This window comes from Topomyia yanbarensis, chromosome 2, assembly GCF_030247195.1.
Source record: "Topomyia yanbarensis strain Yona2022 chromosome 2, ASM3024719v1, whole genome shotgun sequence".
NCBI lineage: Eukaryota > Metazoa > Arthropoda > Insecta > Diptera > Culicidae > Topomyia > Topomyia yanbarensis.
This window is the reverse complement of record NC_080671.1, coordinates 82220655-82242921: the sequence shown is the minus strand read 5'-3', so window position 1 is coordinate 82242921 and position 22267 is coordinate 82220655. Positions and strand designations below refer to the sequence as shown.

The window sequence follows — 22267 nt, the reverse complement described above, 5'->3', positions numbered from 1 at the left end:
AGCTAAGTATGCACCTCTTGCGAAATGAAATTTCCTATACAAAACCTATGCATAAAAAACGTCGCGAAATGCTCGCGAAAAAAAATTTCGTTTCCATTTCGTAAGCGGTACGCAGCTCTCGCGAAAACGATAACGAAAAAAGCAGTTAGCCGAGACACGGTTCGACAAACGATAAGTTTCATAATAGTTCCGCGAGATAGCGCTGCTTTCTATGCGCTGTCACCAAGGCAAACTTTTTCCTTGCGAAATAATGGTCAATGGTATTATTTCGCACGGAGGCTCGCGAAATTTTGACAGGTTGCATTGAAAAAATATAAAAAAACAAAAGATTAGTAATTTTTTGTATTTTTTTTTTATCGCGACCTGTCAAAATTTCGTAGTTTTGAGAATCAATATTTTGAATTTGAATGGTAAGTTTTAAAATATTATTGGAATTGTGATTGTTTCTAGTAATTATTATTTACAGCACACCCGAACAAAGCAGTCACAAGAGCAGCATTGTTCGTCACCAGCCATCTATCTACTTGATAAGTTTTCAACAACAACAACCAGGTGCTACAAATCAGCTCAACTTGACTCAACATCCTGGATCTGGCAATCAGCCAACCAACATTAAATCGATACAACCGTAGCAGTACCAACAACTCCAAATCCAGCAGCTGCCAACAATCTCTCAAAAAAGAACCACAGCAATTACAGCTCAGAACCAACAAAGCAACAAGATCTTTTTTACGAATAATAGACCCATCGGAAACACTTTATCGGCACATTCTGTCGTAAAACTTGCCTGCCACTATTCTTACCAGCGGTTACCTTCCTGATGTAGAGAAATCAGAGTCAAACACAAACGTCATATTACTGCCTTGGCTCCTACCAGTTGCTTGCATGAAAATATCGCTGCCTCCACAGTGCTCGTGATTTCATCCCAGCAGCAGCTAGCAACCACAATTCCAGTGCTTATCGCCAGCAACATCAGAAAATTAAGATTTCCCCCAGACCATGACCATCATCCGACAGATCGGTAGCAACGTTCAACTGACGGTACAACCTGGCCAGCAACCGCAAGTAGTGCAATCGATCCAAGCCAATCAGGGCCAAATGTAGAAGACCATTGGTCAACTGCAAAAAAAAGATACATCAACAGCACCTTCAAACACAGTAGCAGCAGCATACTGTACTGTACCACGCCGCGTGCAGGACTTTTTTTTATTCAGTTGGTGCAGCAAGGTGAGTCATTTTTACTACCTTTTTTAGTTTCGGAAGGATCAGTACCGTGTGCAGTACATTGTAATGTAATACCCTATTCTTCTTTCAAAAGCTCGCGTTCACTCATTCACGGATATTTTTCATCACAATTTTTTTCAGATCGAACAGCAACCATAGCGGATACACATCACCGAACACCAGCAACATAATGCCATGGTAACCACCCAGCAGCAGAACACGGCGATAAAGGGCCAACAGTAAATACAACATCAAGATCCTCGGAAAGGACTTTCTCTTTCGGTATGTGTTTAACAGTAGCTTCTCTCCACCAAGCATTCCTTTGCATATTTAGATGTCCTTGTCAATTTACAGAACAAACATAATGGAAGCATACTCTACACGCGCGACATATTCAATCGGGCCAACCGTGTGACTCGTTTGGCAAAAAGGGCTCATCATCGGTTTCATGGCAGCGAAGTGAGCAGACAAAAGAAGGTGTTTTTTCCGAATGGTCGCTCTGGGCAAAAGTTCAGCTAATTGCAAGGAACAAACCACCGGAGTGACAGTATCCGTGCTGATTCAGGACCTTTTTCCATATATTGTAGTTTTTGAATTTTAATACCCGGTTGAAACGATGGCAAGTGCTGCCGATAACTGGGTCAAAAAGGCGGAAGGAGGATCAGGAAATTTCTGCACTCGGTAAGTGTTTTTTTTTTGTCATAACCAATTAACCTATTTTTGGAGCGATAATTTTTCCATAGGTTTTGAATTTTTCTTTTCAATACAAATAGGTTGTCGATCTGAGTATCCCTAAGGATAAGGAACCAGAGCCGACGGCTGACAGCCCAAAGAAAGAGAATGCGGAAAAACCTTCTAGTTCACCGCCAGTAGAACCAGCGATCAAATTACTCCGGTAGAAACGGCTGCACCTGCAGTTTTGTTTTCGGTAGCTACAGAAATTAAGACTTTAGCAGCTCCTGAAGAAAAAAAAAGCTGCTAGCGAAAATGGAGAAACAGCTTCCTCCACGGAAGATGCAGAGTCATTCAAGTAAGTCGCAATCTGGAGAAAATTTTGATTAGGACATAAGTAACATTGAGAGCCTCTCTCTGTTTACTTTCTATTTTGATTATTACGTCTTTATAACACTTTACACTAATTTTCCAGTACATATCGAAAGCCGATAGTTTTTACTAGAATATTAGGCAAAGAGTTGAGTACTAAATATTGAAACGACCGAGTAATTAACAGAAGAGAAACACCCCAAAAAGAATCTCATTGTTACTTACGTCCTATTCAAATTTTTCTCCAGAAATATTTAATATCAGCTTTGAAATTATCCATGATTCATCTTTTAGCCCGGCGGATGCAAGTTTGCTAATTAAACTTATTCGCAAAGGTCAAGTAGAATCAAAGCTGGATCTGGGGGTGAAGGATCCTTCTTCGCCGCTATACTTGGTTAAAACTTTCGAAGCTTTGCACATGAATTCGGAACTGCTTCTATGCTATGGGTTTCAACGCTCCTTCCAAGATTCAGAAGACGGCTCAACCTACTCTGTTGGCCGATCCACCACAGAACATAATCGCCCAGAGTTGGTCGGGAACAAGAAAAACCACTGCCTTCGTGCTGGCAATGCTCAATCGAGTCAATCCGTTGAAAAACTATCCGCAGGTGATTTGCCTTTCCCCACGTATGAACTGGCAATTCAGAAGGGGAAAGTAGCTGCAAAACGGCAAAGTTTTGTGCGGAAATCGAACTTGGTTAAACCGTTCGCGGTGAGAAGATCGTCAAAGGGGCGAAGCTGACTAATCATATCATCATCGGAACAGCCGGGCGTTCGACCTTAAGAAGATTGCCATTTTTGTAATGGACGAGGCGGGCGTTATGATCGCTGTTCTTTTTAGCAACGTACGAGCGGGAGGTGATGGGATTCGTCCAGTACATCGAAACCAATCCGATCATGATTCTTCTGGTGCGGGAGCAAGAATCACTCGATAACACCAAACACTACTACGTCAAATGCCGCAACCAGGACGAGAAATATCAAGCAATTTCAAACATGTACGGTGTGATTACCGTCGGACAAGCGATCATTTTCTGTCATATGATGTATAGGACAGTTGTAAACTCCAAGTAAACTTATTTTCGGCATTGTTAATCGATCGAAACAGGCACGCAAAACGGCCGGTTGGTTGACCGGCAGGATGTCCCAGGATGGTCATTCGGTAGCGGTACTGTCCGGTGATCTAACGGTGGAGCAACGGTTGGAACGAACGTTTTGTCCAGGGGTAAGTTCCACCACTTGATTCTGGCTACAGCACCAGGTTACGGAGAGATTCTTTCGTCTTAGGTATCGACGTCGAACAGGTTACCATTGTCGTCAACTTCGACCTGCCGATGGATTAGCAGGGACGAGCCGATTGCGAAACGTATCTACATCGAATTAGACGCACCGGTAGATTCAGTAAGTGTGTCATTCTTGTGATCCTATAGATTGTATTTCGTCCCACTTCTTTAACAGAACGGAATCACCATCAACCTAGTGGGTAGTGATCGAAGCATGATGATTTGCAGATCAATGGAAAAACACTTCCGGAAAAAGATTCAGTTGCTAGACGCGGAGAACTCGGACGAAATTTAAAAGATCGCACCGTAAAATGTTTTCGACCAGCTACTGGTGAAAGGCGTAGGAGCTTTTTTGGGTCATACTTGTTTTGATTCTGAATTTATAATTTTATTATATTTTAATTTTTTTTTCTTCCTTGACCTGACATAAGGTATACAAATGTAACCAACAGGGTATCGTCAAAGAGAATAGGAAAAGAGACGAATAGTGTGAAGCCAAAAATACCTTATTGAGCAAACCAATCGTGCAATGTAAATAAACATTACTCATGCCTGAGTTGGAGGAGATAAGTATTGTAAATCCATCAAAAAAAAATTGAATTTTCGTCAGAATTTAGTGCAATCGTGATTGTAAGGTGCATTCTAGAGTCTATGTATGAGTAAAAACAAGTTTTAGAATTATTTCATCTCTTTGCTTCGAAATGCACATCGTTTGATAAACAAATCCAACGATCGACAAAAGGTTTGTTTTCAAAATATAATAGGAGTCATTTAAAGTGCTGCCTTTGGAAACGGTTGCCAAATTCTAGTGTTGAAATCATCGTAAAGGGAGTGTTGCCGTTTTGACTGATTTTCACTCTGCGTCTCTTTCACTATTCTCTTTGGGTATCGTAAGCTAATAAATTTACAATTACAATTACAATTTATCTCTACCCAGTTCTATCCAAACATTTGAAAAGGGCCTAACTGCAAAATGTAACAAATTGAAATTTCATGTTTTCCATTAACGAATATCTACCCGAGCACGTACATAACGCAACATTTGATTATAAAGAATTTTGATAGCGATTTTACAACAATTTATAAAAGGGCCTAATTGATTTTTATGACCGAACTGATTATGAAAGGACCTAGCTGATTGAAAAGTGCCTAACTAGCAATACACTCGTTTTAAATGGATTATAACGTATTATTGTATTATGACTGATTGTAAAAGGCTTATAACATCTTTTCCATAATTTACATACAGGGCCAATCTGATTTTATGATGTTCAGTGGGGTCAATCTGACCATCAATTTAGAATTCAGTTAATTCGTCTAACTTTCGGTGTAATATCAGACTTGAACAGCATTTTTTGTGTGAGGTATTCTGCCGCTAGAAGCAAAACTGTCCCATGTGCTATGGGAATCCCTATACACATGGGACAATTATACTTCTTGCGGCAGTAATACAAGTAGTAGCAATATGCGCAATTCCTTAAACCTCTCTAGTGTTTCATGCAATAAGAATTACCACGAATTACTTATGGCAATAAATTTGAATTACGATTCTCACAATTGTTATACCAAAAATAGGTTTGTATCCGTACTGATTTTTGGTAGCATTCCCTGAGACTTCCAGAACCTTTAGTAGTAGCACAGATAACAGACGTTTAGGCTCGATTTGAATCGTGTGTAAATACCCGCTGCTGAAATTCCGAATAAATCAGATATCTGAAACATGTTTGGCAAACGTTTGCAGATGGCGCAGTGATCACTACAATGCAGTTAGAGTGCAGCTGTCGAACACGTGTAGCAAACAGTTGCGCAGATGGCAATAGTGAAACACGGATTTTCAACGTATATCAATTTGAAAGTTTACACAGGTTTTTGAAGAAATTTTGTTCTAGCCTAAACGTCTGTTATCTGTGGTAGTAGCCATTGTTATCATAATCGATTTTTAACGTCAGCCAGAGTTTAAAGCCTAGGGTTTGGTTCGACCTGAAACCGATTGAGTCGGAGTCGGTTGTTATATTTGCGTTATATTTCCGGATTCCAAAACGTGTTTCGAAAGGTAGTTTCCCCGAGACTTGTGAAAGCGGTAAAGGCGGCCAAGGCAATCAGATTTGCTTCTTAATGGTCAAACGCCGATTTAGAGCTACGATTCGGACAATTACAATAGATTTGGTTTGAGCGAATTTCGATCATTTCCCTGGGTCTTCTAGAACCGGTAGAAGCAGCCAATTTAGATAGAAAATGGCCAGCCAATGATTTAAATTTCCGATTGCAGGAATTGTGCAGTCTAAATTGGTCAGACTGAACTTCCCCGAGACATCCGGAACCGTCACAAATAAGCATTATGATTAATCATGCTCGAAATATGATTCACGCTGAGTACGTCACTTCCCTGAGAGCTTCATGAATGGCAAAAAGGTTTACAATTGTTACCGATTTCATACACATCCGTGATGAATTAATAAAATACATCATTTAAAACATTTAAATGACAACAGAAATATAAAAAAAATAAACAAACAACAGCTGATATCGTTTTCCAGTTATCAAAAGCGACATCTAACAGCAAACACACAGACTAGTTTTCGCGAGCAAATGTCAAAATTACGCACGGAATAAGGAAAAATATTTCGCGACCTCATTTCGCAAGAGGTGCATACTAAGCTTAAAGCTTAGTATGCACCTCTTGCGAAATGAGGTCGCGAAATATTTTTCCTTATTCCGTGCGTAATTTTGACATTTGCTCGCGAAAACTAGTCTGTGTGTTTGCTGTTAGATGTCGCTTTTGATAACTGGAAAACGACATCAGCTGTTGTTTGTTTATTTCTTTTTTATATTTCTGTTGTCATTTAAATGTTTTAAATGATGTATTTTATTAATTCATCACGGATGTGTATGAAATCGGTAACAATTGTAAACCTTTTTGCCATTCATGAAGCTCTCAGGGAAGTGACGTACTCAGCGTGAATCATATTTCGAGCATGATTAATCATAATGCTTATTTGTGACGGTTCCGGATGTCTCGGGGAAGTTCAGTCTGACCAATTTAGACTGCACAATTCCTGCAATCGGAAATTTAAATCATTGGCTGGCCATTTTCTATCTAAATTGGCTGCTTCTACCGGTTCTAGAAGACCCAGGGAAATGATCGAAATTCGCTCAAACCAAATCTATTGTAATTGTCCGAATCGTAGCTCTAAATCGGCGTTTGACCATTAAGAAGCAAATCTGATTGCCTTGGCCGCCTTTACCGCTTTCACAAGTCTCGGGGAAACTACCTTTCGAAACACGTTTTGGAATCCGGAAATATGACGCAAATATAACAACCGACTCCGACTCAATCGGTTTCAGGTCGAACCAAACCCTAGGCTTTAAACTCTGGCTGACGTTAAAAATCGATTATGATAACAATGGCTACTACCACAGATAACAGACGTTTAGGCTAGAACAAAATTTCTTCAAAAACCTGTGTAAACTTTCAAATTGATATACGTTGAAAATCCGTGTTTCACTATTGCCATCTGCGCAACTGTTTGCTACACGTGTTCGACAGCTGCACTCTAACTGCATTGTAGTGATCACTGCGCCATCTGCAAACGTTTGCCAAACATGTTTCAGATATCTGATTTATTCGGAATTTCAGCAGCGGGTATTTACACACGATTCAAATCGAGCCTAAACGTCTGTTATCTGTGCTACTACTAAAGGTTCTGGAAGTCTCAGGGAATGCTACCAAAAATCAGTACGGATACAAACCTATTTTTGGTATAACAATTGTGAGAATCGTAATTCAAATTTATTGCCATAAGTAATTCGTGGTAATTCTTATTGCATGAAACACTAGAGAGGTTTAAGGAATTGCGCATATTGCTACTACTTGTATTACTGCCGCAAGAAGTATAATTGTCCCATGTGTATAGGGATTCCCATAGCACATGGGACAGTTTTGCTTCTAGCGGCAGAATACCTCACACAAAAAATGCTGTTCAAGTCTGATATTACACCGAAAGTTAGACGAATTAACTGAATTCTAAATTGATGGTCAGATTGACCCCACTGAACATCATAAAATCAGATTGGCCCTGTATGTAAATTATGGAAAAGATGTTATAAGCCTTTTACAATCAGTCATAATACAATAATACGTTATAATCCATTTAAAACGAGTGTATTGCTAGTTAGGCACTTTTCAATCAGCTAGGTCCTTTCATAATCAGTTCGGTCATAAAAATCAATTAGGCCCTTTTATAAATTGTTGTAAAATCGCTATCAAAATTCTTTATAATCAAATGTTGCGTTATGTACGTGCTCGGGTAGATATTCGTTAATGGAAAACATGAAATTTCAATTTGTTACATTTTGCAGTTAGGCCCTTTTCAAATGTTTGGATAGAACTGGGTAGAGATAAATTGTAATTGTAATTGTAAATTTATTAGCTTACGATACCCAAAGAGAATAGTGAAAGAGACGCAGAGTGAAAATCAGTCAAAACGGCAACACTCCCTTTACGATGATTTCAACACTAGAATTTGGCAACCGTTTCCAAAGGCAGCACTTTAAATGACTCCTATTATATTTTGAAAACAAACCTTTTGTCGATCGTTGGATTTGTTTATCAAACGATGTGCATTTCGAAGCAAAGAGATGAAATAATTCTAAAACTTGTTTTTACTCATACATAGACTCTAGAATGCACCTTACAATCACGATTGCACTAAATTCTGACGAAAATTCAATTTTTTTTTGATGGATTTACAATACTTATCTCCTCCAACTCAGGCATGAGTAATGTTTATTTACATTGCACGATTGGTTTGCTCAATAAGGTATTTTTGGCTTCACACTATTCGTCTCTTTTCCTATTCTCTTTGACGATACCCTGTTGGTTACATTTGTATACCTTATGTCAGGTCAAGGAAGAAAAAAAAATTAAAATATAATAAAATTATAAATTCAAAATCAAAACAAGTATGACCCAAAAAAGCTCCTACGCCTTTCACCAGTAGCTGGTCGAAAACATTTTACGGTGCGATCTTTTAAATTTCGTCCGAGTTCTCCGCGTCTAGCAACTGAATCTTTTTCCGGAAGTGTTTTTCCATTGATCTGCAAATCATCATGCTTCGATCACTACCCACTAGGTTGATGGTGATTCCGTTCTGTTAAAGAAGTGGGACGAAATACAATCTATAGGATCACAAGAATGACACACTTACTGAATCTACCGGTGCGTCTAATTCGATGTAGATACGTTTCGCAATCGGCTCGTCCCTGCTAATCCATCGGCAGGTCGAAGTTGACGACAATGGTAACCTGTTCGACGTCGATACCTAAGACGAAAGAATCTCTCCGTAACCTGGTGCTGTAGCCAGAATCAAGTGGTGGAACTTACCCCTGGACAAAACGTTCGTTCCAACCGTTGCTCCACCGTTAGATCACCGGACAGTACCGCTACCGAATGACCATCCTGGGACATCCTGCCGGTCAACCAACCGGCCGTTTTGCGTGCCTGTTTCGATCGATTAACAATGCCGAAAATAAGTTTACTTGGAGTTTACAACTGTCCTATACATCATATGACAGAAAATGATCGCTTGTCCGACGGTAATCACACCGTACATGTTTGAAATTGCTTGATATTTCTCGTCCTGGTTGCGGCATTTGACGTAGTAGTGTTTGGTGTTATCGAGTGATTCTTGCTCCCGCACCAGAAGAATCATGATCGGATTGGTTTCGATGTACTGGACGAATCCCATCACCTCCCGCTCGTACGTTGCTAAAAAGAACAGCGATCATAACGCCCGCCTCGTCCATTACAAAAATGGCAATCTTCTTAAGGTCGAACGCCCGGCTGTTCCGATGATGATATGATTAGTCAGCTTCGCCCCTTTGACGATCTTCTCACCGCGAACGGTTTAACCAAGTTCGATTTCCGCACAAAACTTTGCCGTTTTGCAGCTACTTTCCCCTTCTGAATTGCCAGTTCATACGTGGGGAAAGGCAAATCACCTGCGGATAGTTTTTCAACGGATTGACTCGATTGAGCATTGCCAGCACGAAGGCAGTGGTTTTTCTTGTTCCCGACCAACTCTGGGCGATTATGTTCTGTGGTGGATCGGCCAACAGAGTAGGTTGAGCCGTCTTCTGAATCTTGGAAGGAGCGTTGAAACCCATAGCATAGAAGCAGTTCCGAATTCATGTGCAAAGCTTCGAAAGTTTTAACCAAGTATAGCGGCGAAGAAGGATCCTTCACCCCCAGATCCAGCTTTGATTCTACTTGACCTTTGCGAATAAGTTTAATTAGCAAACTTGCATCCGCCGGGCTAAAAGATGAATCATGGATAATTTCAAAGCTGATATTAAATATTTCTGGAGAAAAATTTGAATAGGACGTAAGTAACAATGAGATTCTTTTTGGGGTGTTTCTCTTCTGTTAATTACTCGGTCGTTTCAATATTTAGTACTCAACTCTTTGCCTAATATTCTAGTAAAAACTATCGGCTTTCGATATGTACTGGAAAATTAGTGTAAAGTGTTATAAAGACGTAATAATCAAAATAGAAAGTAAACAGAGAGAGGCTCTCAATGTTACTTATGTCCTAATCAAAATTTTCTCCAGATTGCGACTTACTTGAATGACTCTGCATCTTCCGTGGAGGAAGCTGTTTCTCCATTTTCGCTAGCAGCTTTTTTTTTCTTCAGGAGCTGCTAAAGTCTTAATTTCTGTAGCTACCGAAAACAAAACTGCAGGTGCAGCCGTTTCTACCGGAGTAATTTGATCGCTGGTTCTACTGGCGGTGAACTAGAAGGTTTTTCCGCATTCTCTTTCTTTGGGCTGTCAGCCGTCGGCTCTGGTTCCTTATCCTTAGGGATACTCAGATCGACAACCTATTTGTATTGAAAAGAAAAATTCAAAACCTATGGAAAAATTATCGCTCCAAAAATAGGTTAATTGGTTATGACAAAAAAAAACACTTACCGAGTGCAGAAATTTCCTGATCCTCCTTCCGCCTTTTTGACCCAGTTATCGGCAGCACTTGCCATCGTTTCAACCGGGTATTAAAATTCAAAAACTACAATATATGGAAAAAGGTCCTGAATCAGCACGGATACTGTCACTCCGGTGGTTTGTTCCTTGCAATTAGCTGAACTTTTGCCCAGAGCGACCATTCGGAAAAAACGCCTTCTTTTGTCTGCTCACTTCGCTGCCATGAAACCGATGATGAGCCCTTTTTGCCAAACGAGTCACACGGTTGGCCCGATTGAATATGTCGCGCGTGTAGAGTATGCTTCCATTATGTTTGTTCTGTAAATTGACAAGGACATCTAAATATGCAAAGGAATGCTTGGTGGAGAGAAGCTACTGTTAAACACATACCGAAAGAGAAAGTCCTTTCCGAGGATCTTGATGTTGTATTTACTGTTGGCCCTTTATCGCCGTGTTCTGCTGCTGGGTGGTTACCATGGCATTATGTTGCTGGTGTTCGGTGATGTGTATCCGCTATGGTTGCTGTTCGATCTGAAAAAAATTGTGATGAAAAATATCCGTGAATGAGTGAACGCGAGCTTTTGAAAGAAGAATAGGGTATTACATTACAATGTACTGCACACGGTACTGATCCTTCCGAAACTAAAAAAGGTAGTAAAAATGACTCACCTTGCTGCACCAACTGAATAAAAAAAGTCCTGCACGCGGCGTGGTACAGTACAGTATGCTGCTGCTACTGTGTTTGAAGGTGCTGTTGATGTATCTTTTTTTTGCAGTTGACCAATGGTCTTCTACATTTGGCCCTGATTGGCTTGGATCGATTGCACTACTTGCGGTTGCTGGCCAGGTTGTACCGTCAGTTGAACGTTGCTACCGATCTGTCGGATGATGGTCATGGTCTGGGGGAAATCTTAATTTTCTGATGTTGCTGGCGATAAGCACTGGAATTGTGGTTGCTAGCTGCTGCTGGGATGAAATCACGAGCACTGTGGAGGCAGCGATATTTTCATGCAAGCAACTGGTAGGAGCCAAGGCAGTAATATGACGTTTGTGTTTGACTCTGATTTCTCTACATCAGGAAGGTAACCGCTGGTAAGAATAGTGGCAGGCAAGTTTTACGACAGAATGTGCCGATAAAGTGTTTCCGATGGGTCTATTATTCGTAAAAAAGATCTTGTTGCTTTGTTGGTTCTGAGCTGTAATTGCTGTGGTTCTTTTTTGAGATTGTTGGCAGCTGCTGGATTTGGAGTTGTTGGTACTGCTACGGTTGTATCGATTTAATGTTGGTTGGCTGATTGCCAGATCCAGGATGTTGAGTCAAGTTGAGCTGATTTGTAGCACCTGGTTGTTGTTGTTGAAAACTTATCAAGTAGATAGATGGCTGGTGACGAACAATGCTGCTCTTGTGACTGCTTTGTTCGGGTGTGCTGTAAATAATAATTACTAGAAACAATCACAATTCCAATAATATTTTAAAACTTACCATTCAAATTCAAAATATTGATTCTCAAAACTACGAAATTTTGACAGGTCGCGAAGAAAAAAAAATACAAAAAATTACTAATCTTTTGTTTTTTTATATTTTTTCAATGCAACCTGTCAAAATTTCGCGAGCCTCCGTGCGAAATAATACCATTGACCATTATTTCGCAAGGAAAAAGTTTGCCTTGGTGACAGCGCATAGAAAGCAGCGCTATCTCGCGGAACTATTATGAAACTTATCGTTTGTCGAACCGTGTCTCGGCTAACTGCTTTTTTCGTTATCGTTTTCGCGAGAGCTGCGTACCGCTTACGAAATGGAAACGAAATTTTTTTTCGCGAGCATTTCGCGACGTTTTTTATGCATAGGTTTTGTATAGGAAATTTCATTTCGCAAGAGGTGCATACTTAGCTTAAAGTGGAACAACCCTTAAATTGAGTAATTCCGGAGTTACTCAAATTTGAGTAAGCCAGCCTGAACCAAAAACTGAGTAATTATTACTCGGTTTTTGAGTACAATATTATCTACACTAAACCCAAAAGTGCTTCACTAGTACTCAGATTTTGAGTTCAACATTGCTCAAATTTTGAGTTCAGTACAAATTTAACAAAACCAAAAATTAAGTAATTATTACGCAGACTTTGAGTTGAACATTACTCAAATTTTGGGTTCAGTAGAACTTCAACAAAACCAAAAATTGATCGATTTTTACTCATATTATGAGCAGAAGCTTACCCAATTTTTGAGTAGACAACAAAGCCAGTTGTAATTCCTCAGTTTTTGGGTAGAATATTACCCAATTTATGAGTGCAATATTCCTCTAAGAACGGTTGGTTTCAAAATCGTCCAATGAAGGACGTTCGTTGGACCAATTTGGGCATCGTCCAAATAACCGTTCAACGAACGTCCATCGTTGGACCCGTGTTGAACGATTTTGAAACAATTTTTTGGACGTCTCAGTGGGATTTCATTAAAACCCAGTAAAGTTCAGCCGGAAATGAGCCGGAATTGCAGCTGTTTCCAGTCAGTATTCCGGCTCCAGTGACACAATCGATTCTAGTTAGAATAGGTTGTGTCACTGGAGCCGGATTACTGACTGGAGCCATCCGGATTATGACTTGCAATTCTGAATGGTTTCTGTAAGAAGAAATGCAACAACCGATTCCTATTTAAATTGGTTCATGATCGATTGTTGCATTTGAACTGGAACTAAACCGGTTTACATCCAGTGAAGAAATTGGCCGTCAAAATTTTGTTTTGGATACAACACAATGCAGTCTTTCTTTTCTTATGGAATATTTTTACAATAATAATTAAAGAAACTTCTGTTTATTAAATTTTATGGTTTTTAGTAAGTATTGTATAAAAAAGTTGTCCTTTTATTTGTTGTCAATACGTGCGCGGGAAACTTCAATAAAAGTTTGGACGAGTCTATTCACAGTTGTCCTCTGACTGTGCGGAATTATATTATATATGGCACATGCCAGAAAGTCCCAAAACATTCTAAAATTAGGTGGCACCTCCACTCCGAGAACTGCGTGGCATTTGAATAAAATTTCCACTGCATGAATAGAATTGTTAGTCTCGAATATAACTTTTTTCTCACAAATGACGGCATAATTTCCTCTTTTCATCGGGCTTGCTACGCACACCATGTGTAGTATGGAATCAGTTGCGGGGGATGCCATGTATGTATCTAAGCACTCCTAATGATGATATAAAATCATTACATCTAACCTTATGTATATTATATTGCATTTACCCCAATCCAACGAATTAAAATTGAAGCCGAATGTTCTTCGCCTACAGTTGGACAGCCTACCAGCGTTCTTTTTTGTCCGCGAATTGGCATATGAGAAATTATTCTCAAGCATCCTCGAATGTGATCTGTGAATAGTTTTACAAATTTAAAATTTTATGACAGACCTTTGGGCTAAATTAAAAAAAATTATATCTCACCATCTTCTACTCTAGAGAATCTGGACGGTGAATAAGATAGACACTGAGAGAAGACATCCTCGATTTTGAGACCTTTTGTTCTGTTAGGATACAATCTCTCAAACATTTGACGAATCTAGAAAAAGTGATATGATATAAATATTCATATGTTCCGTGAATACCATAAAGTGAAATAGTAAATAATAAAAAATAAACATGTTACCACCAATCCTTCATATGAACACAGGTGTGGAAACATATCCAAGATATCATTAACGGGTTTCTTTTCTTTTAATAACAGTTTGAGGACTGGAAAGCATCGGTCCATTTCATCACAAATATGTTCTGCTACTGATGCCGATGCAAGCATTACTCGGAGCAATTGAGCCCGCTCTACAAGTTCAGTTGAAACGGACTCTTCTACAGGCATAGTTCCTCGATTATATTTATGTTTTTCTGCAGGTAGCTGTTTGATGACATTCCGGATGCGATGAAATATCATGCCAGTATGAGCACCCTTTTCCTTGCCTCCGTTGCGCCAAAAGAAAAATGACTAGCATGAAAATAATTATAATTATATTAGAGAAATTAAATAAGCATAGAATAACAAACCTCATCAGGAGCAGTTGGTGTGACTCGCGTATTACTAAGTTGTGGAAATAATTTTACGATTTGAACAGCTGCCGCATGCTGTTGATCAACAGAAGGATACCTGCGCATTTAGAGATCATTGGTTCGTTACTCCGAAAAAGACCAAAAAGATTCCGTGAAAGATTAAGTTCTAAATTTCTTAAAAAAAATCTAAATGGTAAAAGTATGAACGGTATTTGGTTCGTAATTCTTTGCATGCTGGGACACATCTATTATTTTCTGAAGAAAATCGGTCAGTTTATTACTGTTTTAAAAGTCTGTAAATGTCTGGACCAGGCATACGCAGAACTTTTTTTGTCGTGACTAACGACTTACCTTTCAATATAGGGGCCCCTTTTCAAAATTTCGGAAGAAAAATGATGTAAGATTTTGAACGCTTATATCTTTTGTTGTACTGAATGGATTTAATCAATTTCTTCGGCATTTTGTCGAAAATATTTGTACCAATGTTGTATTAAATTTTGGAATATGTAGGACATTCATTATCAACGGAAACATAGTGTTTTGAATAATCTTTCGAAAACGACTCGGAAAAGTGAAAATTTTCAGCCCATCCCGCACACAGCCGTCAATATTGTGCAGCAACCGAACAATAAAATAATGAAAAGTTTATATATAGGTCCACTACATGTTTGTTCCTATGATTATTCGTATTGGGTTGCTTGACGAGAGCAGTTGGCGGGGGAAAGCCGGCATATTAGTTTTGGTTATGCCATTAGAAGCCGGACGGAAAGGAAAGGCCCATGCACGCCATGAGAACGAGCGAGACAGCGATAGTAGTGAATATTAGCGAAAGCGTTACGTACAATTTGAACCTTAATAACTTATCTTCTACTAAACGGATTGCCAATCTTGTTTCATAAATCGGAAGGAAAACGTTCAACGCTTGCTACCGATACGTTGTTTGCTATATAAAATTTGTTTAAATAGTTCAAAAACTACTTTAAATGAGAATCAACATTAATGATAAAACCTATAAATAGGGGTGTCGCAGCTTTTCTCAAAGCCAGACGTGTGTAAGACGCAGTGCATAACAGACGTGCGTGGTCGTGAGAAGCTGCATCGGACGACCAATCAAATTGGCTACCACCGGAGAGAGGAAAAACGGTGGTGGCGGTGAGAAGGCCAAAAAGCCAAAGGCTAAGAAACGCAGTCACTGAAAAGGCGGTAGTAACTGCCACTAAAAATGCTACCAAAACATCGAAGGCTGCAAAGCGTACTCATTCGGTGTGAGCTACGAAAGGGGAAAGATCGTATGGATGTACGCAGTAAAAACAATCGTCGGCAAGGTTTGAATTGTTTCAAAAGATTCCCGTCTTGTATCAACATAGTTATCTACAAACCGTCCTTATTAGGACGAATGCAAAATGGAAAAAGAATTTAATTAGAAAGTTTCTTTTATTAACCAGTATTAAGTTTGCGCTTGGTAATTCTGTACTTTTACCAGTGAATCATGAGAAAATGTTTTTCTAATCTACAAATCCGAAGGTTTTTGCAAATCCTTCCAAGAAAATCAGTGAATGTGGCAACTCTGCCACTAAGCGAAAGCTACACCAAAACGAATGATGAAAATATTTTCATTTATCGAACAAAAGGACGGCCTTCCATCTGCATTGTAAAGTCTATAAATAGGAACACCATGATGAAAACTGTGCTCATTCGGTGTGAGCTGCGAAAGGGGAAAGATGTATGTACGCAGTAAAAACAATCGTCGGCAAGGTTTGAATTGTTTTAAAAGATTCCCGTCTTGTATCAACATAGACAAACCGTCCTTATTAGGACGAATGCAAAATGGAAAAAGAATTTAATTAGAAAGTTTCTTTTATTAACCAGTATTAAGTTTGCGCTTGGTAATTCTGTACTTTTACCAGTGAATCATGAGAAAATGTTTTTCTAATCTACAAATCCGAAGGTTTTTGCAAATCCTTCCAAGAAAATCAGTGAATGTGGCAACTCTGCCACTAAGCGAAAGCTACACCAAAACGAATGATGAAAATATTTTCATTTATCGAACAAAAGGACGGCCTTCCATCTGCATTGTAAAGTCTATAAATAGGAACACCATGATGAAAACTGTGCTCATTCGGTGTGAGCTGCGAAAGGGGAAAGATGTATGTACGCAGTAAAAACAATCGTCGGCAAGGTTTGAATTGTTTTAAAAGATTCCCGTCTTGTATCAACATAGACAAACCGTCCTTATCAGGACGAAGGCAAAATGGAAAAAGAATTTAATTAGAAAGTTTCTTTTATTAACTAGTACTAAGTTTGCGCTTGGTAATTCTGTACTTTTACCTGTGAATCGTAAGAAAATGTTTTTCTAATCTACAAACCCGAAGGTTTTTGCAAATCCTTCCAAGAAAATCAGTGAATGTGGCAACTCTGCCACTAAGCGAAAGCTACACCAAAACGAATGATGAAAATATTTTCATTTATCGAACAAAAGGACGGCCTTCCATCTGCATTGTAAAGTCAATAAATAGGAACACCATGATGAAAACCGTGCTCATTCGGTGTGAGCTGCGAAAGGGGAAAGATGTATGTACGCAGTAAAAACAATCGTCGGCAAGGTTTGAATTGTTTTAAAAGATTCCCGTCTTGTATCAACATAGACAAACCGGCCTTATCAGGACGAAGGCAAAATGGAAAAAGAATTTAATTAGAAAGTTTCTTTTATTAACTAGTATTAAGTTTGCGCTTGGTAATTCTGTACTTTTACCAGTGAATCATGAGAAAATGTTTTTCTAATCTACAAACTCGAAGGTTTTTGCAAATCCTTCCAAGAAAATCAGTGAATGTGGCAACTCTGCTACTAAGCGAAAGCTACACCAAAACGAATGATGAAAATATTTTCATTTATCGAACAAAAGGACGGCCTTCCATCTGCATTGTAAAGTCTATAAATAGGAACACCATGATGAAAACTGTGCTCATTCGGTGTGAGCTGCGAAAGGGGAAAGATGTATGTACGCAGTAAAAACAATCGTCGGCAAGGTTTGAATTGTTTTAAAAGATTCCCGTCTTGTATCAACATAGACAAACCGTCCTTATCAGGACGAAGGCAAAATGGAAAAAGAATTTAATTAGAAAGTTTCTTTTATTAACTAGTACTAAGTTTGCGCTTGGTAATTCTGTACTTTTACCTGTGAATCGTAAGAAAATGTTTTTCTAATCTACAAACCCGAAGGTTTTTGCAAATCCTTCCAAGAAAATCAGTGAATGTGGCAACTCTGCCACTAAGCGAAAGCTACACCAAAACGAATGATGAAAATATTTTCATTTATCGAACAAAAGGACGGCCTTCCATCTGCATTGTAAAGTCAATAAATAGGAACACCATGATGAAAACCGTGCTCATTCGGTGTGAGCTGCGAAAGGGGAAAGATGTATGTACGCAGTAAAAACAATCGTCGGCAAGGTTTGAATTGTTTTAAAAGATTCCCGTCTTGTATCAACATAGACAAACCGGCCTTATCAGGACGAAGGCAAAATGGAAAAAGAATTTAATTAGAAAGTTTCTTTTATTAACTAGTATTAAGTTTGCGCTTGGTAATTCTGTACTTTTACCAGTGAATCATGAGAAAATGTTTTTCTAATCTACAAACTCGAAGGTTTTTGCAAATCCTTCCAAGAAAATCAGTGAATGTGGCAACTCTGCCACTAAGCGAAAGCTACACCAAAACGAATGATGAAAATATTTTCATTTATCGAACAAAAGGACGGCCTTCCATCTGCATTGTAAAGTCTATAAATAGGAACACCTTGATGCGAAGCGTACTCATTCGGAGTGAGCTGCGAAAGGGGAAAGATGTATGTACGCAGTAAAAACAATCGTCGGTAAGGTTTTAATTGTTTTAAAAGATTCCCGTCTTGTATCAACATAGTTATCTACAAACCGTCCTTATTAGGACGAATGTAAAATGGAAAAAGAATTTAATTAGAAAGTTTCTTTTATTAACTAGTATTAAGTTTGCGCTTGAGAATTTTGTACTTTTACCAGTGAATCATAAGAAAATGTTTTTCTAATCTGCAAACTCGAAGGTTTTTGCAAATCCTTTCAAGAAAATCAGTGAATGTCGCAACTCTGCCACTAAGCGAAAGCTACACCAAAACGAATGATGAAAAGATGGGTTGGTGATGTATATGACATAACAGGGGTGTCGTGACCACACTTCGAAGTTATTTCAAATCTTGCAAAGCATAAATTGACATAATTTCAATGATTGTTCCTTTATGAATGAAATGACAAATTTTCAGGTCAACGCGGCAATAACTTTGCAATTTATAGAACAATTTTATATTTTTAGTTATCATATATTAACTGTCATCTCTTCCAAACAACTTAACCCTCTGCTGCCAACCCCGTGGTTTTGCAGGGTTAAGGAGAATCATTGTAAAATGTCCAATACATGATTTTATGTTGTTACCTCCACTAAAACCACTTCAGAACACTCCCACCTGTCATACATGCACATTGTCTGCTTGTTGAAATCATTATATGAAATTATTGACCTGTATTCAATGCGGAGAACTCGGTAATAAAATTGTTTTGCTGAATATACTAACGAACGGGATCCCCAGGAAAATTTCGCTGAGCCCGGTGAATCGAACTTAATGCGTAAAATTTAGCCATTTGAAAGAGATACAAGCAGAATTTTAAGAATATGATCATCGCGGTTATGTCCCGGACATTACCCGCTCCTAGTTTTTTGCTAAGTGTGTTCATTTCTGTACGAAAAAGATTCCGATGGTTGTTTCGAGAGATTTTAACATTGATATTTCAAAGCAAGAAAATTGTTCATTTCATGAATGAATGTCTCAACCAGCTTAGAATCCAGCGCATCCCCTATCAACGCAGACGCCAACAATAAAGGTTCTTTTCAAAACCACCATAATTATTATAAAGAATAACTTGAAACATTCCCACATATTTCATTGAGTATCATTCGATTTGAATTACAAGTCAAACGAGTAGTCACGACACTCCGGTTATGTCCTAGACATTACCCACCCATCTTTTTTTTAATCACCGATATCATACTTTTTGATCTGCCTCTCGTTTCTTCTGCTGCAAATTTTGTGCATTGGACGTATTCGGTCTATCCACTAATTGAATATTTACTAGAAGTATATGCTAGAAAATGCATGAAAATTCTCGACAAACATATGATTACGGCCTAAAAGCCAACTGTCAAAATCCACTTTGAATGGAAATTCCGGACAAACCGTTACACGCCAATCACAGATGTTGGTAGTAAACGAAAGAGAAAAGTTTTCTCTTTCATAAACTGTTGTGAGCTGTGTTCGACTAGTAACGGTTTGTCTGGAATTTCCATTCAAAGTGGATTTTGACGGTTGGCTTTTAGGCCGTAATCATATGTTCGTCGAGAATTACAGCAAAAGAGACGGGAATGAAAGTATGCTAATTCTGCATATTTTTGTTTCTCAGTGCAGCAAATCTGTCCACAGTCTGTAAATCTGGCATCGCTGTTGCTCGATTCAACGACATTGCGGCTTAGTTAGACCCTTTGGTCGATTTACGATTGAACTGTATATGTAAACAAATAAACACGCTCGCTATAAACAGAAATTGTATACCTTTAAATTCTGTTGGTTTAAATGTTTAAGTTATTATAATTCGTCGTCGTCGGTCGTCTTTATAATTTTGTGCCGGAACATGACGAATTACGCTTTCTAAGTACCACCGTCAAAGACGCATGTACGTTCTTATGCCGAAGTTTATAAATCGAACCAGATTGAAGATGTGAAAAGAATGGTCAATATTGAAATCAGGATGCGAAGAACTGATAACTATGTGGTTTCCTCTAGCAGTTTGTACTGTGTTTCATACATTTCTTTACATTGATAATCAGAAGTGAAGTTGTTTGGCCGTGCTTCATTACTATGCATACTTCATAGTTTCATAGGCTCAATGAAGTAATAATGCATGATACTGATTGACTACGATGTTTTTTGAAATAGAAGCTTCACAACGAAAGGCATTGCTTTTCTCTGCTCATAGACAGTGTTAGATCACCTGCATATTTGCTCGAAGGACTACTAAGGGCCGATTTCTTCATTCTCGCTTAACGTCTTAACCAGGTTTAAACGTACTGGTGAACCCGGTTTAAAATTTAAGCGAGGATAAAGAAATTGGCCGTAAGCCCTATAAATATGTATAGGCATTGCGCATTTCGCCGCAAGGTTGCTCTAGCGGAGAGACTCGTGCGGTTCAATGTAAACAATTCATTCTATCACACTTTAAGGAGTGTTCATAGTTTGATGCACTAGTAGAGTAACAAATAAAACTTTCTACTTGCCTTTGACCGTCCATTATTTGAGTCTCCATTTGCTTGCATGCGACTCGTGTAAGATGATTTAAACCGTCCTTATCTGGTACGATCCCTTGATCCAAAATTGGATACAAAATTTTCATTCGGAGTTTTGCGTCATCTTCGAATGTCGAACGGTTAATCTGAAAACGTTAAATATGTATAGTACGACAAGCGCTTACAGTAATTATAGTAGAAAGTTTACCAAATTTTGAACATTAGTGGAAGTCTCATCAATTTTATCTTTGGTCGGATTAGCTTCAGAACTATAGTTTTTTATTATGTTAAGAATTGTTAGACGGGATCCTTTTTCGATTATCCCCATTTCAACTAGGTCGGCATCGTTGAGCAGAACTAGGTTCTGATCGTTTATTTTTTGGGCTGAAAAGAGCGAATAAGTATATATAAAGGTTTAAAGTGAAATCTCAAGTTGTTTGCACTACCTTCTTGATTGTTGTTTATTTTATTATAAATTTATTTCCAAGTTTATTTCCCTACTAACTATCTACATATTTCAAACTTATATAGTAGTTTTCTTCTGAATCTCCGTATATACTCCATAAGTTGTATGTTTTTTTCGTTTGCAAGTTCTTGTGTGATATGCGAATAACTTGACTGTCAGTTTTGAGTTTGTAACTGTTGTATTGTAAACAATATTCGCATTCGAGATGCTGTATTAGGCAAACAATTTGATTATCCGATTGCAATATATCTATTATCAAACCATAGGACATTTCGTTGCATACTTGGTATTTCGCTATCAGTCCCGGCCGAAAGCTTGTGTTATTTATTTTCATATGGTTTATATATTTGATTGAATCTGGTAGATCCCGGATCAGGAGTAAATTATTTAGAGATTTTTTGTGTATGTGCTTTGACGAAACGATATCTACCGTACCAATTTCGTATGAATGGTCAAGAATAGTGGTTATCTGTGCTAGATTCAGGCGCTTAGCAAAGCTGTTTGTTAAATTGATGAAATTGTTGCATGTCTTCGCTTGGGATTTCGACTCCTTGAATTTCGCTTCGAAGCGTAAGCAACTATGATTAATAACTGGCCCATCCTGACGAATTATGTAGGGATAATGAGAGATGTGATGGAATTTATTGGTAGGGTTGATGGCAGGGAAGCAGGATTTGAACAACTTGTAAAAACATTCGATTTCGTTTTCCAGATCGTTAATCTGATTCAATGTTAGCTTATTGGAGAAACTATAATAAGTTATTTTCATGAGAGCTCTAAGCAATGATGATAAATTTGAATTAAATCCGAGAATCTGGTTGAACATAAAAGGGAATGCTCGAAGGAGAAGCCAACATTGCGAAGCTGACTGAGGAA

At 38.5% G+C, this 22267-nt stretch overlaps 1 protein-coding gene and 2 long non-coding RNA genes across 11 annotated transcripts; 1 reads left to right on the top strand and 2 right to left on the bottom strand.

Moving 5' to 3' along the window:
• The first annotated feature begins 172 nt into the window (after positions 1 to 172).
• Positions 173 to 5567, top strand: LOC131678640 (uncharacterized). 5 transcript variants are annotated; one of them, XR_009303697.1, is made up of 8 exons: positions 173 to 410; positions 467 to 1227; positions 1366 to 1506; positions 1579 to 1905; positions 1998 to 2254; positions 2563 to 3493; positions 3556 to 3669; positions 3727 to 5562. It is a non-coding gene; the product is annotated as an uncharacterized LOC131678640 (long non-coding RNA). The 5 variants fall into 5 exon arrangements; XR_009303699.1 differs by having other exon boundaries at positions 1968 to 2254; positions 2563 to 3669; positions 3727 to 5564; XR_009303700.1 differs by having other exon boundaries at positions 2563 to 3660; positions 3727 to 5563.
• Positions 5568 to 6871: 1304 nt separating this feature from the next.
• LOC131678641 (uncharacterized) lies at positions 6872 to 12005 on the bottom strand. Of its 4 annotated transcripts, XR_009303702.1 has the most exons (7): positions 11200 to 12002; positions 10921 to 11061; positions 10522 to 10848; positions 10174 to 10430; positions 8935 to 9865; positions 8759 to 8872; positions 6872 to 8701 (listed from the first exon to the last, which is right to left on the bottom strand). It is a non-coding gene; the product is annotated as an uncharacterized LOC131678641 (long non-coding RNA). The 4 variants fall into 4 exon arrangements; XR_009303703.1 differs by having other exon boundaries at positions 8759 to 9865; positions 10174 to 10460; positions 11200 to 12005; XR_009303701.1 differs by having other exon boundaries at positions 8759 to 9865; positions 11200 to 12004.
• Positions 12006 to 13172: 1167 nt separating this feature from the next.
• LOC131683265 (uncharacterized) lies at positions 13173 to 14704 on the bottom strand. 2 transcript variants are annotated; one of them, XM_058965104.1, is made up of 5 exons: positions 14561 to 14704; positions 14172 to 14501; positions 13970 to 14084; positions 13773 to 13897; positions 13173 to 13716 (listed from the first exon to the last, which is right to left on the bottom strand). In XM_058965104.1, exons 1-5 carry the CDS (start codon positions 14666 to 14668, stop codon positions 13390 to 13392), a joined length of 1005 nt encoding a protein of 334 aa, XP_058821087.1. In that variant the 5' UTR covers positions 14669 to 14704; the 3' UTR covers positions 13173 to 13389. The 2 variants fall into 2 exon arrangements, with proteins under 2 accessions (XP_058821087.1, XP_058821089.1); XM_058965106.1 differs by having other exon boundaries at positions 13173 to 13897.
• Between the last annotated feature and the right edge of the window lie 7563 nt (positions 14705 to 22267).

What these genes read in the sequence shown, in the direction of transcription:
- LOC131683265 (XM_058965104.1), bottom strand. Translation starts at nt 14,668, where the DNA reads ATGCGCAGGTATCCTTCTGTTGATCAACAGCATGCGGCAGCTGTTCAA. An exon ending in CACCAACTGCTCCTGATGAG is followed by an intron (nt 14,502 to 14,560) that starts GTTTGTTATTCT and finishes TTTTCATGCTAG; the next exon opens with TCATTTTTCTTTTGGCGCAA. An exon ending in TTTTAATTCGTTGGATTGGG is followed by an intron (nt 13,717 to 13,772) that starts GTAAATGCAATA and finishes TATCATCATTAG; the next exon opens with GAGTGCTTAGATACATACAT.